This window comes from Denticeps clupeoides, chromosome 16 (genome assembly GCF_900700375.1).
Source record: "Denticeps clupeoides chromosome 16, fDenClu1.1, whole genome shotgun sequence".
NCBI classification, from domain to species: Eukaryota; Metazoa; Chordata; class Actinopteri; order Clupeiformes; family Denticipitidae; genus Denticeps; species Denticeps clupeoides.
In genome coordinates, this window is record NC_041722.1 from 10,727,316 (window position 1) to 10,745,292 (window position 17,977).

Here is a 17,977-nt window from a genome sequence, read left to right on the forward strand (position 1 = left end):
TTCCCCTGCTGGCAAAGCGTCAGGTCATCCTGATACGTGTTGAAGGGCCGAGTTGGTTGACTGCTTGCCATCTCTCAGTTTTATGCAACAGAAAAGGCGCCTGTGTAGTGTGTCTGAATGATGCACACAGATATGATTAGATATTGTTGTGTGCCTCAACCTTTGCAATTGGCAGGTCTGTAATCCACCACAAGAGGGAGACACAGTTTGCATTTTAATGATCACACTCTATATTTCTACATGATTTTTTTGATTGAATGATTGAACTGTTCCCATACATTTAGTAAAGGTATCAAAAAGGCTTTAATCAATCAAACAATCAATCAATTAATTAATTAATAAAAAAGTTCCATTTATGAGGTGTAGGTGTGCCTGGGGGATCTTAAGTCCTTACCTGGGTCTATCAAGGCTGTAATTTCTCCAATTCCACATATTAAACTGGACAAGTTAAAGGAGATTCAAAATTTAAACGAGATCAGAGTGGTTATTGCTGTGGCTGAATGGCCAGCAGGTCTTTGAACAGATCATGTTTCTCCCCACTTAACAGATTTTCATTGGGCAAAAATGTAGAGCTATAGGTGAGAAATGGGTGTGTATTTTGACTCCCTTAATCACTTGACTTTGCTTCTGGCGAAGCAGTAGACTGAGTAGGCCCACACTTTATTAAGGTATGAAGCAGGACAGGAAACGAAATGAAAACTCCATTATGGATACAAAGCAGTCCGGTTTTTATTAAATATGAGTGAACTTGTTAGGATTAAGAAATATGACACTTGAGTACAGATCCATGCACCAGCTAAAACAGATTTTTTTCTTTCTTTTTCCTCCCTGTTGCATTTTAGAATGGCACTTTAGTGATTTCCTGGTTCGCTGGTTAATACGTACATGTACAAAGTCATCATACTTCTGCTCTCCTACGCTCTACAACCACAATATTTACAGACAAATGTACATTTTTCTTTTCTAATGGCAGATATGAAAGCAAAGAGAAATGCAAGTAGGCAACATTGATCCTCTATTAAGAGGTTGAATGAGAGGAAAGCCCCTCACTACAGGCATTGCGTGAGCTCTGGTCTGACAATGAAATCGAGGAGGCACTACAACAATGTCCAGGATAACAGTATATGAACAAAAGAATGTTAATATCAGAATCAAATGTAAGAATCTGACCGTTCACAAATGAAGAGGAATAAACTTTTATGTAAAGTATGAACAATAAAAACGATACCATGGCTTTTGAACACTGGCCAATACACTAATACTCAAATTCAGAGGAACCTTTTTAACAAAAAGGTGCCATCTCTGCTCAATTGCAGTCTGCAGCGAAGTGTCAAAAAGAGACAAACAGAAACAGTTTATAACTGCATTGTAAACTACTACAATTATTATTTACAGATACAGTACAGGACACAACTGCACCAGTACGTTTTTAAAAGGAAGATAAATAAAAGAATATTTAAATCAGATTTCTTTTTTTAAACGATAAAAAAGTGTTTTTAAACAGTGCTAACTTTGTTTGATGTCTGAACAGGATGTGATGTGCTGACAGAGCAATAAATACTTGACTCTCCATCCTTTGATTTCTTCTTGCTCATGAGAGTGTTGAACGTTAAACCTGTAGGAGAGAAGCGTGGGAGAGTTACATGGTGTCAGGTGTGGTCACAGGAAAAAAAGACAGTTGAGAGAGTGTTCTATATGCACCAGGGGAGAATTTGTAAGCTGATTGATGGCGGGAGGGTGTTTGAGGGTTGAGACATATGAAAGGCACTGCCACACTTACTCAAAGCAGGATTACCGCAATCACACTATAGTGGATGGGCCTATGATTTGAGCTGCTTTCTGTAGATGGAAGGAGAGAGTCAGTGATTAAAGGACGATTATGGGAATGGTACACATCAATGGCAGGTGCTCCTTTTTCAGTTTGAGTTAATTAAATTAAAATGAAAAAATGAATGATGAATGAGCAAATAGCAGGTTAAGTTGGCATGAATACAACTGTTCACTTCAAAACAAAACAAAGTTAAACAGTTGCTCTGTTTTTATCTGGCTGCGCATACATACTTGGCTTATAACACCATCAGGCTTAAAGAAATGAATGGGAGAAAGACCCCAGTTTTTAGGTAGATGCGCTGTGCTTCCCAGAGGTTTTTTACAAACGTTCTGTAGGTAAAGGCTGTATTATACACTATAGCGCACTATATGTGTTATAGAAGCACATTTGGGAATTGCTTCATTTTAAGCTGCTGGTAAGATACTTCAACGATTAGGATCTGGCAACACTTTTGCACCGTGAACAAACTTAAAAAAGTTTTTTTGGAATGTTATAAAATTGACTGAAAGAGTTTATCCGAATCATAATCCATTTAAATGCAATAGGTGTTATGTTAGCAAGAAGAGAAACGACATTCTCACCGTTGAAATGTACTGACTGTTGAAACGTGGTTTATCCTCCACAGGGGAGGCCACTGAGGAGTAGCAGGTGGGTTCACATGGGGAGTTGGGCTCCTCAGACAGGGCCTCGGGAAGGTGGCTGGACACACAGCCGCTGTCTGACCCACTGGAGCCGCTGCCGGACAGGCAGTGGGAGGATGAGCCTGAGCTCTCAGTGGCTGTAATGAACGCGAAACCAATAAAAACCCAGTTTTAGGTCCGCAGTGTGACTGCGATTATGGCTTTGAATGCTGTGCATCATTCCTCTGAACTTACTCATAGATGGTTGACTGCTGGTCTCGTGTTCCAGCTCGTCCTCCTCGATGCAGGGGCTGTTGAAGGGGCTCTCCCCAGGCAGTGGTTGGTTGCTGTACATATGGAGGTTCAGGGGTCCCAGCAGGGTCGAGGATGGGGGTCCACCGGCTGTTTGCTGTCCGTTCACTGATGTGTTTACCGCTGCCCTCTTAAATGGGTTGGAGTGGTCAAACAGAGATACTGCAATAGATGCCCGCGTTCTTGCCCCTGTTTCATAGAAATCAGAACACGCACATTTTTGAATGTCAAGGATCTGGTGAAAGTGTGAAGAAAAGGCACCTTTAAAATAACAACTAACTAATATTTCTCTAGTATTTATTTCTCTTCAGCCTCACCTCGGCCCTTCATTATGTAGTCAATGGCCCTGTCGTTAATAGCAGCGTCGCTGGGTTTAATATCCAGGAAGGGCTTATTCCCTACTCCCATTGACACCATCTCCTGCATGCGTATCTCTGCACAGAAACAAAAACACAAGCTTATCACCTCTGCTTGACTACATGCTCATTCGGGAATCACGTGATGCATGAAGTCAGTTAACCTCAGCATTTTTTTGGCAGCAGAGGGTAAATGGATTCTTTTGAGATTAAGCCACCCCGAACACATTGCTTGGCCAGGAGGTGTTTAAAGGCTGAATAAAACATGGGCATGTGGAGAAACTGGATGTCAGGTGTAACTATAGATGTGGTGGAGCGCAGTGCTGGGCTTCTCTTTGAATCACCTTTGTTTCGGGTGGCCTGCTGCCACAGGATCCTGGCAATGTCAGCGGTCCAGGCATGTTTGAGGTCAGCTGTGCCAGCCTGCAAAATGTAGGTGTGGTTCTTTGTTGTTCTCCTCCGGAACCAGATCTCAAACCGTAGGCCGCTGTCACCTGAGGTCTCTGTCATCCCCACGTCCGCTGTCTGCAGAGGTGTACAATGATCAGTACACTTTAAGACTTGTCTCAACTCAGCAACTGCTATGTGAAATCTGCACTACATTATCCAACACGCTCCTGGGACTGAAATCTTCAATCTGCACAAATATTGACACTGTTGCTGTTTCACATAAAATGCATCATGTCTCATTCTCAGATCACAAAGTTATTATGCAGAGGAAATGCGTCAGTTTATAGGTTAAAACACTGCACCTTGAAAGAATGTTTGTAGATGTAGACATCCAGGCCTCCCTCGATACGCTTGGGCTTGCTGAAGAGAATGAGGTCTTCAAACAGGAAGACGTGTCTCTGACACTTCTTCCTTCCGTAACAGATAGTAAACTCGTCCTGTCTCACCAGCTGCCCCTGTTCCTTAAGATTGACCTGCGAGAAGAAAGCTCATACATAAGTTCAATACCGCAAATCAACACATACATGAAACGTCCGTAACAGTCTTAACCTAAGGCTTACATCACAGTCTCTGATGGCATCCATTGCCAGCAGGTCGTTGCCGTGGCGCAGCTGGAACTTCACCATCTCTGCAGCAGCCCGCAGGTAGCTCAGCTCCTGCTCCTGCGCCTCACTGACTTCCTTGATGAGGTCTTTGAGCAGCAGCGCATATTTACTCATTCGCTGGATGGGCTTCAGCAGGTAGGAGGCCAGATCCATCTTATCACCCAACTCCAGCTGCTTGTGCTGCACAAAGTTATCATGGATGATGAGATGCACTGATCCGAAGGTCATTAACCAATGAACGTAACTAGGATGTCGTGATCATTATTATGTTTGTGGCATCAGGGGATAAGGTTCATAGTGGACAAGTTTCATCAACCACAAAAAATTGTCATAATTAAAATGAAAAGACTAAACAGACTGATTGAAAGGTCAATTTGCATCTTAAGATTAAAATTCTCCAATTAACACCCACTACAATAATGGCTGAGGTTGTTCTGTGCATATTTATTTATAGTGAGCAATAAGCTGGCAGTTGACTGGTGTAGTTACTCACCCTGAAGAAGCTGTTACCATGGCTGGCCAGCAACATGTCCGACTTGGGCTTGTTCTTGCTGTACAGGGCATACATTCCAAACTGGTCTTGCTGTGATTTACGAGACAGACAGAAAAATGTTTTCAGAATCCATCCTGCAGGCACTTCTATTCTCAATACTTTTAGTCCAAACATGAGACATTTAAGAGAAACGGACATTTATTGTCTGTATTCTTGCCAGTGCAGTTTTATTTGGAAGTCCTTTTAGTGATAAAGCAAATTGTTCTATACTGCACTGTATGTTAACAGTGTGTCATAATGTTAGAGCAACCCACTACTGCCAAGGATCCATATTTCTTTTCAATGTCTGAAATGCAAAACTCTGCTGTAGGCCTTCCTGGACGAGCTGATTTGCTTTCATTAGAGCCGGGCCTTCCCCCTCTGCGTTCCAACAGTGGAAAGTCTGCATATTAAAAAGCCCTGACTCTAAATCAAACTTCACAAATCAAGCCAGCAGACTAAAAATGACCGCAAAATGAGCACAGAACAAAAAGGATGCAGAGTCTCCAGACTCATTTAAGTGTTTCAGCTCATGCTTCATGTGGCTTTCTTTTGATTTTTTTGTTGAGTGAGTATAGTGCTTATGAGAGACAGCCTCATTGCCTGGAGTAAGAGCAATATGAGACGGAGGAAGAGAGGGAGGAGACCCTGCCAAACATGCCAACCGCACGGAGAAAGAGTGAGCCCTGCAGAAAGAGAGCTCCCTTGGCCTGTTTATGCAGCTGTCAGAGCGTGAGCTTAGGTAAAACCACCAGGCAGGGGGGGACAACAGCAACAATGGCTGATGCAGGACGTGACCTTGTATTTCACAGGGAAATAGCATCTTTCAAAGATCCTGAGTAAAAATCTTTGAAGGATTAGTTGAACCAATACCAGGCCTTTAAAATAATAACCTTCAGTTTGTGTGTGTGTGCGAGTGTGCTTACATGGCGGAGGAAACAGTGGCTGACTCTCAGTGGGTGGTTGCAGCAGCTCTCCAGCTCCTTCAGGAAGTACTGGCTGTGGAAGTCCACCAGCTTCTCCAGGTTGCCGAAGATGACGCTACGCTTGCCCCGCAGGTCCTGAGGCAGGTCCAGCCTCTCCATCTCAGGGAAGTAGTTGTCGATGATGTACCGCAGCGAACGCACATACTCCCGCTCCGTCGTCACCATCTCGTCCACAATGTGGCGTAATTTGCTGTGAGGAGGCAGCAGCACAACACTTCAGTTTCCTTCTGTGCTTTGCATTAAAAATACGTACAGGGCAGTGGCTTCGTGATTTCTTTTTACGCAGTGCGGCACTTACCGATAACACACACTTTTTAAATCATGTAACATTGGGAGGGCTTGAGAAAACACGGTGCGGTATCTGAAAACAAACACACGCCTGGCCTTCCCTTCGCAAAGCCTGACATCTGAAGACAAAATAAAACCTCTTGACTTTTCTGGGTGTCCTGACACTGACTCGCAGGAACAGAGAACCGCTGTGCTTGTGGTGGGATTGTGTTTGTTGGCTGCCGGGCTGCACTGCGATAGGCCGTGTTTACAGTGGTAGAGGAGTGCTAATCTGAGGACAGCTCCATCTTATTGCCCTCTGTGGGGATCGGCTCATCTGGTTCTAGTTAATAATGGGGCTGCCCGTGTCCAGCCAAGCCGCCACCTGACAAGACACAGGAAGCACACCCACGCAATCACACATTGGTGTGGTATATCTGAGCCAAAACAAGCAAAACAACAGAGAGATAAAAGAAGACCTTCACTACCTACTCGTTTCTGGTGTCTAAACAACCAAATTGGCTATTTATGATGCCAATAGTGTGCAAAGCAGCCATGAAGGTATTCATGATTCATAATCCAAATCTGATTCAGAATTTATTTTCTTTTGTTTCAAGCTATAGTGGGGTAGTGGTAAGGAAACAGACCCGTAGGGTTGCTGGTTTGAATCCTGAACCACCAAGGTGCCATTGAGGTGCCACTGAGTACAGAACCGTACCCACACTCTACTCCCTGGGCGCCTTTCATGGCTGCCCACTGCTCACCAAGGGTGATGGGTTAAAATCAGAGGACACATTTCATTGTGTCACTGTGTGCTGTGCTTGCTGTGCAATCACTTCACTTTTAACTTTTAAATGTGCTAGTATGGGTCCAATGCCACCAGTGACCATACACAGTAACCCTCCATCCAAGCATAAAAATGCACTCCTCTCTAAAGTCCACAAGAAGAGTTCTACATGAAGTTCTTTTGCTCACGTTCAGAAACTTCTACATGTCACTCCCCATTAGGGTTAGCTTCCTGCACTTAAAAAATATGGCCAGAGTTCTGAAGCCTAATTGGTCTGGGGGTTGATTTGGCTGTAAAACGGGAAGACAAACGTTCTAGACATCAAAGCTCCAGAGGTTCTCATATGGATTAGCAATCAGGCCCAGTAGTTGTTATTTTTTTGTGGGTCACAGGTGAAGGGGGTGGATGGGCACGCTTGTGCTGGAAAAGCCATTAAAGGGGGTCTCATGGGCCAGTAAATGGTTAACCTGACCACCCCTCACATGCGCGCATGTGTTCAAACACTCGTGTTGGAGCAAACAGAGCGATTTTTTTCAAATGAGAACCATTTCTGTGGCTACTGGCGGGGCAGCATCGGAGTGTTGTGTTAGGAATTGAGTTTCTCAGGCATAAGGTGATTTGTAAGGAGGCCTGACTTGTCAAGATGTAAAGCAGCCCTGCTCCAATGAAGCTCGGTTTGGGGTGGGTTGTGAGGGAGGAACATGAGAAGAACCCACCTGCCCTTGGCTCTTGGCTCGGGTATGGGACTGCTGCTGGAGCTGCTGTTAGACCGGAAGCCGTCGACGGCAGCCCGGCCATGTGTGGCAGGCAGACGGGGGCTGTAGGGTCGGTCGGCCACCTCTGTGCTGCTCACTTCCAACCCTTTAATGAAAACCCCCGTGTTGCCACGGCGCGCCGGCTCGCTCAGAGTCCGCTGGCATGTGCCGTAGCGTGCGGGGTCCACACCGGACGAGTCAAAGCTCTGGGTCTTACGCAACATTCGCCGTCCCGGCTCCAGGGAAGACAAGCCAGATCTGTAGGAGCATGATGAGGGAGTTGAGTGGGTGGAGGTCTGGGTGTCCAACCGTGGGCTGCCATGGTGGGAATACTCCTCAGAGGAGGTGCTGCGGCTCAGGTGATGGGAGCTGAGTGGGGTGTGGGAGACGTGGTGTTCTATGCTAAAGGAGCTTCCCATGTGGATCCTAGAGGCCTCCAGACTGTGTCCGGCAGGGCTACATGGGGTGGAGGCGGTGCTGGACTGGGAGGAGAGCCTGTCCCGGCCCCAACCTCCAGAGAAAGCCTTCCGGCAGGAGAAAGACAGGCTGCTGCTTCGCTCCTGTTGTGACCGAGCCGAACCATCAGACCGACGTCTGGGGGTCCCAGCTTCACTAAGGCCCTTCTCAGAGCGAGAGTCCGAGAGATGGCGTCTCGTCCTGAGTGCAGCTTCCAGCTTTTTCTCAAACATTTGCTTTGTCTCCTGACATTTAGACCAGGCAAATTTCCACTGCTTCAAGCCCTGTTCGCTCCTCAGCTCCCCGGCCAGCTCCTTCATCTCCTGGAAGCGAGAGTCTGGGATCGGGGAATGTTTGGCTCGGTAGCCCTCTAGGTAGCTAATGACATCGTGGCACTTCTCCGGTACACTGCAGTCTTCCATAGTCACGCATGCCAGGTGGCGCATACCCTCCAGAGCCCATTCATATGCCTGTGACAAAAAGGGGGAAAAAATTAATATTAATAGTCCCCTATATGGGGTCAAGAAGAAAGAGAACCTTCAGGAAATGTGTCTGTGAAGCAGAAGACACCTACATTGGTGGGCTGAAGAGAGGGGAAGGGAGAGAGAAAGTGTTTCGTGGATCACAATGGGGCTTTTTTATGCATGTTGGATTGGTCACAACAAAGCCCTTATAGGAGGGACGTGACTGAGTTCACATACACAAAACACACAGAGACATTTTCCACTATGCTGTGGGTGAGGTTAAAAAAACTGGCTAAGACGTCTCAGGGATAGAAAGCACTAGAAATTTGAAAATCTTCTCCAAACTCCAAGGATTAGTGCTGGAGATCAAACATTTACTGCTGGGACCCAGAGGCATTCCAGTGGTCCAGAACTCCTCCCTCTCCCTCACTTTCTGCCTCCATCTCTCAGGATAGATGTGTGAGAAGGTCTTTCTTGACTCTGAACATATTTTCTTTCTTAGGTTAGGTTTAATGCCCGTAGGTGACATTTCTCACCATGGCCACGCAACTCAGGGAGAGCGGCCATCTCTATAAATGCCACAGTTTGACCCCCATGGGAGGACAAGGTGACACTGCGGCCACATACCAACATTTCAGAGCAGGGGCACTAAGCTACTGAAGTCACAGGGAGGGCCACAAGGTCACATAGCACTGACAATACCAGATACAAATGGGTGATGTGACTGAAACCCCAGAGAGTGACAAGGGACAAGGCAGGAATTAATGGATGGCTTCGGCCTACCTCATCCACACAATTCTCAGCTGACATCTTTATCTAAAATAGTGCAGTATTTTCTAAAGTCCAGCTGAGTACAACAGAAAGAAAAAAAAATATATATATATATATATATATATATATATATATATATATGTGTGTGTGTGTGTGTGTGTGTGTGTGTGTGTGTGTGTATATATATATATATATATATATTTTTTTTTATAGTATTACTGTTCAGTTGCGGTGCTGTGCCCATCGCCATATCAGATGGATAGGTTACGGTTTATCCTCCGCAGAGCAGCGGGTATAAAGTGCAGTGAAAGAGGCAGTGTATGACATCATCTTTGAAATGGTTTGCAGGCTGAGGCCCTTTGAAGTGTGAATGGGTTGTGTGGGGTGGAGGAGGAGCGTTTGATTGGTGAGGGCTGGAAATAAAGCCCCTGGAGGTGGCCTGGGTGTGCTCGTCTCTAAAGGCCCCGCATTCAGAGAGCCACAAAGGGGCCTGCTCTCTTTTGAGACCAGCGTTCTGGAGGGAAAGCGAGAGAGGGGATGAGGAAGAGTCTGAGTGAGAGGGAGAAAAGGGGAGTCATAAAAAAAGAAGGATGGCCCTGGGCAGGCCTTAAGTATTTTGTATATTGGGATAAATTAAAACTTCCAGCCACCTTCGTGGCCTGAATGGAGAAAAACAGAAAGGGGAGGGGAGTTTTCTTTTCACAACATCAAGCAATCTCTGATCTCATCGCTTACTCACAATGAGAATGAATTTTTTCAGACAGAGAGGAGGTTTTCTAGCAGTGTAGTGTGTAAATTCCTCTAGTTCAAAGTGTGCCGGAGAAACAAAACAGTGGAAATGAAACAGAAAAGCAGATGATCTAAATCAAGCCGAACTAAACACAACTGCCCAGGGCAATTGTGCATCTACAGGGTTCACTGATCACCATTGTTTAACTCACCTCCTAAAATGTCGAGCTTCACTAAACCACTAAACGAACTCGGTGGACAAAAAGAAAAATGCTCATCACCGACGTTCAGGATGGGAGATTAACCACCTGTGGATCTTCTGTGGACCATCTTCTCAAGGTTCTCAGCTGAGTGAGACCAAGTACTGAAGCTCTCCTCTGTGCTCGGGTCTTAATTGGCATACGAGCGGGGATGACCTGACTGGGAGATGGTGAAGAGAGATGAACTCTGGATTGTTATGGCCTTCAGGAAATGAAGGGCCCACACAGAGAGAGAGACAGGCCTTTCTCGTTAAAGCCCCACAACCGTGACAGACCACAGATGAGGCTGGAGCATTCACGGAGCGGACATAAACACAAACACACCTACGGAATATTCTTTTGCGTCTTATGAAAGTGCATTGTACATATTACCTGAGCCACAGAGATCAGATACGCATCCAGAGGAAACTGTTGGCTGAAGTAATAATACCAATATATTCAAAAACTACAATAAATGGGAAAAACAGAGACGAAAGTATTGGTCAAGTGAGCATCTCTAACGAGGAATAAAAACGTCTACATGACTGCACCCCTTTTCTAATGACAGCTGCTGGAAGCGAACTACAGGAATGTCGGAATGGCTGTCTGACGGACAGGCACCTGTATGGTAACTAACACATGCTGATTTCAGCTTATGCTATGGAACCAAAGTTCTCGAACACACATCTTTACCGATTTGTTTGCAGAGTAGTGACCTGATCACTGTCGTTGTGTGGGGGGGTGCGCTAACAGTGACTAGTCACATTTGCATATGTGCGGTGTGCAGAAGTGCCCTCTGTCTGTGGCTGGTGCTTCATGAATGTCAATGGCCGTGAAGTCTGGTTCCAGGAAGGAGTGTTCAGCAATGCCACGCATGTGGCGACAGACGCACACACATGCATGAAGACACGCAGACACAAGAGTGACAGGAGAGGTCCTGCGACAGATGCGTTCCTCGGCTCCTCTAAGCAACCGCCCCCCCGCCACCTCTTTGTTACTCCGGCTCGTCGATTCAGAAATGGAGCGTGCTGGATAATCTCATTCGATATGCAGAGTGGTCCGAGGGGGGTGGGCGGTGACATCAGGAGCAGCTGCTCTGCAGGGAGAGAAGCCCCTGACGCTCCCCCAAAGAAACGCGCCCCGCTAACACTTCCACATCTGACAAAACTGTCGCCTGATGAGCTAAGCCTTAAGTGTGCCGGGGCCCTTCTCTCCCCGTTCTCATTGTTCGCTTGCTAACCGCTGTTGACACAGTGGAACACAATAAAGCACAAAAGCAAAATGAGTTTATCTGGATATTTTTCTCGGGGAGGTTGGTGCACATGTGCGTCCAAATGAAAAGCAGATGCTGAACAAATTAGTGCAGTTTAATAGTTTATTTCTCATTTTGGAAGCAGGGTTTACTGCCTTCACTGAAGCTAATGATGGTTGAGAAAATGCAGATGTGATGTCGGGGGGCCGGGGAGTTTTCCGCTGAAGACCTGCCCTGCGTCCAGCTCACATGAGAACTATAATAAGCTCTCAATCCACCTTTTTAACGAGTGTAACCGGAAACGACAGATAGACCGGGGGGGGGGAGCCTGGACTTCCTTTAAAGGTTTCGGCGGGGAGGTTTGTGCATTGTTGAAAGTGAAAGTGATCATCATTGTGAAGCACTGCAGCACAGCACACGGTGCACACATTGAAATGTGTCCTCTGCTTTTAACCATCACCCTTAGTGAGCAGCGGGCAGCCATGACTGTGTGTGGGGACGGTGCTTTGCTCTGATTACGGGGCCGCTTCCTTAACCGCTCGGCCCCTGCCCCACTGTTCAGCAGCGTTGAAACTGTAGCTTCTTCTTTATTCTCGTTTTCCAGCTGACAGCTAAAACTACGCACCACTGGGGCTTTCAAGAACATGAGTGAAAAACAACGCTTCTGCATCAACCCAAGTGATTATGTTTTCACTTTTAATGAGATTAAGATTGAATTTAACAAGGGGCATTCAACACTTAATCACCCTGTAAGGAGGGCATTGGCTCCTCAGTGATGGTACCATGTAAAACTCAGGAGGGATCCGGAGTGTGAGTTTTACACATCCTGTACGCGAATGTAAGTCTGTTTATATGTTTGTGTGTATTAGTGTGCGAATGGGGGTTATGGGTAATACGATTACTGCAGTGTATCAGAGGGGACTGGGGACTGAGCAAGGCAAACACACTATATTAGCCCCATCAGCCTGTCAGTAATCAGACTGAATCAACCAAACCGATCACTGTGAGGCCTGGTCAGACACGAAAAGTAGAGCAAGACTGCTTATTAAGTCACGCACCCCCCTGCTGTGATAAATATCGTCCTGACCCCACAGACTGCAATGGAGGAGGGGGTGGGGAGGTGGAAGGGGAGGAGCCAGGATTTCCAAAACAGTGTTAAGGATTTTGTCCTTTCACTTAAAAAGAAGACTACAGCATACAGAGTCCTCTACCACATGTGTGAAGAAACAAAATGTTTGGACAAAATGTCTAAAAAAAAAACTGTGAAAAAAATATTAGGGAATCATAGTACTTTAAAAAGATATTAGGATGATATAAGAAGCCTATTGAAAACAATATACAAAGATCCAATCATTAAGAACTTAAGCCAATTAAGCTGCACCCAGGACCCTTTCAGTAAGTTCCTCTGTTGTCAACTTCTCTGAGAAGAACACATGCTAGCCAGATGGCTAACTAGCCAGGGGATGCCTGCTCCACTGATTTGTTAACAAGCTGTGTTCCTTCCTCAAATGGCTCGTTTCTGTCAACGGGACACATTTATTAACCCTCTCTCGCGTCTGCGGAGTTCGCTGAAGCTGTGAGACGGTTGTCACTACAGGTGTTAACCCCATGTTTGTCCGACAGCGCAGGTCCCTCAGCTTTGTGGCAGGCAGCTCTCAGTCACTGGGCAACAATAAGATTGACAGGCTTAATTAAAAGAGCAGGGGGCTTATTTTTTTTCTCCTATTGAGGCCAGTCCCCGGTATCCGTTGGGGCTGCCTTCTTAGGAAAAGGGGGTGGTCAGACTCTGTGTTTGGGGACTCCACAGAGAGACAGTAGCGCCGTGGGGCTACATGCCTTGAGCCCAGTCAAGCAGCATGATCAGAAACATGCTCAGCCTTCCGTGGGCATTAGGGGCAACCCAATCAGATGAAAGGGACCATGGGACCCCACTCACCACACACAGCTCTTCCTCAGCCATTATGGCCATTAGGAACTTCTGGGAAGAATGACTGTCAAGACACAACGCACACTAACAGGTCGCTGCTAACCTGAGATCTCGCACATCCAGGTAAGCTCAACTGTGAGCAGAAACACATCCTCTCCTTCATATTTTCTAAGAAATTGATGTTTCCTCCGGGCACAGGGCTACCCCCTCTGCAAGGCAGAGACAGCTGGACCAGTCCTGAGTGCAACATCAAGACATTCAGCAACAGAACACAGGCTGTCCCCACAGGTCAGTGCTAAAAAAGCAACCAACACAGAATGATCTAACTAAACATAGCAAGTAAGTAAGTATAACAGAAATCCTTAAAAATGCTCCTTGTTTCCAGCACCACGGGGTCATCTAGAACTGTAATATCCCAGTGGCAGTCCAGACACGCACAAGCTTTGCTCAACCCCATATGTCCGAAGCAAACAACCATCTCAAACATCACACTGCAATTAACACCCAAACCAAAGCAGGGTTCAGAAGGAGGCCTCCCTCGCAAACACCAAACCCTGAGCGAGATTAAAAGAGCATGGGGGTGGTTGGAGCGGGAGGGGGGCATCAGTAAACGTGGAAGGGTGCTCCATTAAAACCACTGGCCCTTGAAGGGTGCTGCTGATAGTCGCTTTACCACAGATCACGCAGTCACCAAAACAAGCCAAAGGATGAAGTCTGCAGTCACAGACTAAAGTAAAATCCAGAAGATGATTAGATAGAACCTGAACTTTTGTCACCATAACTTTTTGTCAGCCCTCCCCCCCCAATCTTGATGTACTCCAGAGTCTTTAGTGGACGTGACGATGCCCTACCTCTTCCTGGCTGGGGTTTAGCTCCTGCTCTGGTAACGTCCCGGTATTCCCGTGAGCTGAGCAGGGAGCTGCAGCAGTCATCCTGGATTCAACGCTGAGTGGGAGTGCACTGAGCCACTGGCGCCCACTCTTCTCCTCATCCGCACCTCCTCCCACCTCTCCTCTATTCACAGGCAAATGTTAGTCTAAATACCAGATGGGCCAACCCCAGCAACTGGGGATAGTGGGAGAAGAAGGGGAGGGCGGGGGGATGGGAAGGGAAGGGTGTCTGTCGCCAGCGCTACGAAACCACTTGCTTTTTGGAGAGGGGCGAGGGGCGGGGGCTGAAACTTGGCACTGGAGTGCTACCTGCACTCTGTGAACTCCAAAATTCAAGCGTTGATGGATGGCCATAGCTGGTGGCCACTAATCAATCCTATTGTTTGTTCTTGCCCATTGCCCCCAGTTATGGTTTGATAAATGGCTCTGGGAGACTTAAGATCAATAAAAACCAGCATATAAAATCTGCCAGGACATGGCATCCTGAGAAACTGGGTGGGGGAGCGTTTACACTGAGAAGGAGGAGAACATTAACAAGAGGGCAAAAAGGGGAGTTTCTTGGTATGATTCCATTTCTGCACCATTGTCACTGGGAGTGCTAGATTGGCTTTCAGATGCTAATTTTGCTCCAGGAGCCGGTCAGCATGCAGGAAGTGTGGCACAGGCCCTGTGGTGCGGAGCCCCTCCTCAGAGATGCACCGTATCGATGTCCCAATCAATACACAGCCGCTCACTGCCTGTTACACTACACCACGCCTCTCAATATCAATATCTGTCCATCAGACCTCCGCATTAACAATCGCCATATGAATGATAAAGCCAAGAATGGAATCAATGACCCCTTAACCCTGAACCGGGAGAGGGTTCTGGTTTCTAAAGCTGTTCGGTTTTCATTTTTGTGGCTCAGAGCCACTGGTTAGGGGTTACATTCTTAAGTGAAGGCTTGAGGAGCTTAGCAATCATTAATAAATGTGCTTGGCAGGAAGAACTGTAACACAGAGGTGCCATTTCCTCTGCTTATCAATGTATAAGTTCCTCTAAAAAACATGCAGACCTTCACAAGCAAACTCACTAAACTGCAGTATAAAGCCTCAACTCTCACATTCATAGCATAGGAGTCAACTTCAAATTAGAAACCAATAAATATAAATATGTCTCACATATGCCATGTGTGGTATTGTTACACATTTCCTTTGGCTTTTGATTCATTTTCTGGTGCAGGACTGTGGACAGACCATGGTGTTAGCATTTTAGACACGGCTGCTCGCCCTGACATCTAACCATGTCCAGTGGGTATGGCCAGCATGTCACAGGCCTTTGTCCTCATATCAGCTCAAACTGGACTCATCCTGATGATTTTCCCTCTGTACTCGCTCAGAGGCCATCTGGAGCATCGAGCAGGTCAGTGACCGTACACGCGACAGGACGACAGGACAGTGAGGGCGGGGATAAAGCCCGACCCTGAGGCCGTATCACTACACTGCTTGGCCTGCCGAAAACAAAGACCCCCTCTGCCTCCAGGCAAAAACTGTCACTTTCTGAATTGATTTTTAATGCACTGGCTGCAGGACGTGTTCTGCAGACATGTCAATAACAACACATTTGTCACAGGATGCATGTCAGGGAGCTAATGTAAATGTGTGTCTGAGTGCTGACATATAAAACATCTGTGCTCTCTACTGAGGATGTTTACAGGAAATCTTAAAATTAGCACATATTCTGGCTCACACATGTTTCTGATTGTATGTTTTTATGAAAAGCCTAAGAAGTACATTTTTATTCCATTTGTCTCTCACAGTTCCACATTTAACTAGGCATCCAGTAGAGTTGTCACAAGTGAACTAGAGAAGCAAAAAAATCCATACCGTAATCATATGCAAAATATTAATAACTGTGCATATTCCTCAATTATTATTAGATCGATTTTATACAGCTATATATTTTAATCCTACGGATGTTACTTTCAAATTAGATAAACAAAAGTGTGTAAAAGTTGATTGTGATAAGTCTGAATGGATGTCACTCAATAAGCTGCATTCTTTATTGTGCAGCAACTAATAATGATGAAGTAGTCTAATGTTATTTCTTAAACACATTATGTACAGTATCTGCCTTGTGATCTATCATTGTTCTGTAATTACTGTTATAAATTGTAGCAGAAGCTTAGGCACAAATAGGCATGTACTAGAAACATTAATGTAGACTGCACAGTGACATGGTGACACCCTGCAGAGTAAATCCCTCTACGAATTAGCCTTCTTAGACGTGTTTCATTAGCATATGCAAACAAAGCGTTTCCATTATTCAGTCAAAGCATGATGCATAAGCATCCGAATAATCTCAAAAACCTGTTGGCGCCACTGGCAAAGTTGCAACACTAACCCACACTAACAGGCGTGATAGCAGTCAATGAGATTAAATTATGCATCCTTTTCTATCAGAAACACAGCTTCTTTTGAAAGTCATTTCACCCAAGTCTGGCCATAGATTAACATGGTGGTTCAATATGCCAACAGATGGTGAGATAGCCCAGCATGCATGGCCTGAGGTGACTGCACCGAGGGTATAGGGTGCTGAGGGTAAGGAGAGCTGGGAGGGGGAAGAATGGGGCAATGTGGTTAGCATCTTGATATGACTGAGCTAAAATTATGCTAATTTTAAAATCTGATAGTGGTCAATCTGAGGCCCAGCTGTCACTGCCTGGCTGGCCATGTGCTGTACTAAGAGACTGTAAGAGGCTATGTATACAAAACCACTATGACATAAAACAATTATGAATAGTTAAAAATGTCTTAAACACAATAAACTAATAAAATGAATAAATCTTAAACCTTAAAAAATCTTAAATCTTAAACCTTTTTGAAATGCACTTTGAATAGAAATCCAATTATGACTTGAAATCCTTATTATCTACACATCTGTGATGCTGTGGCCAATTAGGGGGGGGACAGAACAGCAAGCTGTCAAAGTCTTCAGACGAACAGTCTTATCAAGCTACCCTGTCTGAATTTAGTTGTCGTTATTATCACTTCAGATAAATCACTGACAGGATTTAGAAACAATGGTGAAAAGAACAAAAGCTTCAGCAGAAGTGCGTTGAAAGTCCTTTAAGGTGTTTGCAACCAATGAGTAAATCAATCCCATGGAATTTCACTGTGCCAGCATTCTCTCCCTCTTCACATTTTCCTGTCCTCTGACACACGCACACACACACACAAAAAAAATTGGAAAGATGACAATCTCTCATTCAGCCCTGTCCACCCACTGACTGAGAGGACAATGGGTGCATACAGCATCGGCGCATTTCTATTTTAAGGCCATTCATTGTTCCGGCATTACAGTGAGATCACCCGGCAGCAGACAGCAACAGCTCAATGACACTGCCGGTCTCTTGGTTTGGTAGGGGACCTCCTAACTCATACGTTTGAAGCCCGTGTTCCGGTTTCTCAAGCAGCACACAGCTTTGGATAACTTCTAGTCTGAGGTCTATTACATAACCTCAACAGATTCATACTTCAGTACATAAAAGTAAATTAATGTTAGGATTCGCTTACAGTATTGTGTTCTGTGATCGTGACCTTGTCCTTTCACACAACCTTTGGTGCGTTTAAAGTTAATTCACATCTCAAAAATAACATTACTTGTCATGACATATCAATTAACCATTTTTTTCAGTTGAGAATCATGTTTCTGAGTAATTTAGAGATTTAAGTCAGATCCGATGCCATTTCATCAGTGTCAACTGGCT

At 45.6% G+C, this 17,977-nt stretch overlaps 1 protein-coding gene across 3 annotated transcripts in view; it reads right to left on the reverse strand.

Moving 5' to 3' along the window:
• Window positions 1-704: 704 nt before the first annotated feature.
• Window positions 705-17,977, reverse strand: part of plekhg4 (pleckstrin homology domain containing, family G (with RhoGef domain) member 4) — a 46,309-nt gene continuing 29,036 nt past the window's right edge. For 2 of the 3 annotated variants that reach the window (XM_028956510.1, XM_028956508.1), the window contains exons 14-24: window positions 7,463-8,427; window positions 5,633-5,882; window positions 4,668-4,757; window positions 4,130-4,354; window positions 3,872-4,042; window positions 3,464-3,644; window positions 3,081-3,197; window positions 2,707-2,952; window positions 2,413-2,609; window positions 1,781-1,839; window positions 705-1,615 (exon numbers count right to left, since the gene is read on the reverse strand). In XM_028956510.1, the coding sequence (XP_028812343.1) occupies window positions 1,801-1,839; window positions 2,413-2,609; window positions 2,707-2,952; window positions 3,081-3,197; window positions 3,464-3,644; window positions 3,872-4,042; window positions 4,130-4,354; window positions 4,668-4,757; window positions 5,633-5,882; window positions 7,463-8,427 (2,481 nt within the window). In that variant the 3' untranslated portion in view covers window positions 705-1,615; window positions 1,781-1,800. The remainder of the gene's footprint in view (window positions 1,616-1,780; window positions 1,840-2,412; window positions 2,610-2,706; window positions 2,953-3,080; window positions 3,198-3,463; window positions 3,645-3,871; window positions 4,043-4,129; window positions 4,355-4,667; window positions 4,758-5,632; window positions 5,883-7,462; window positions 8,428-17,977) is intronic. The other variant, XM_028956509.1, reaches the window with a different exon arrangement.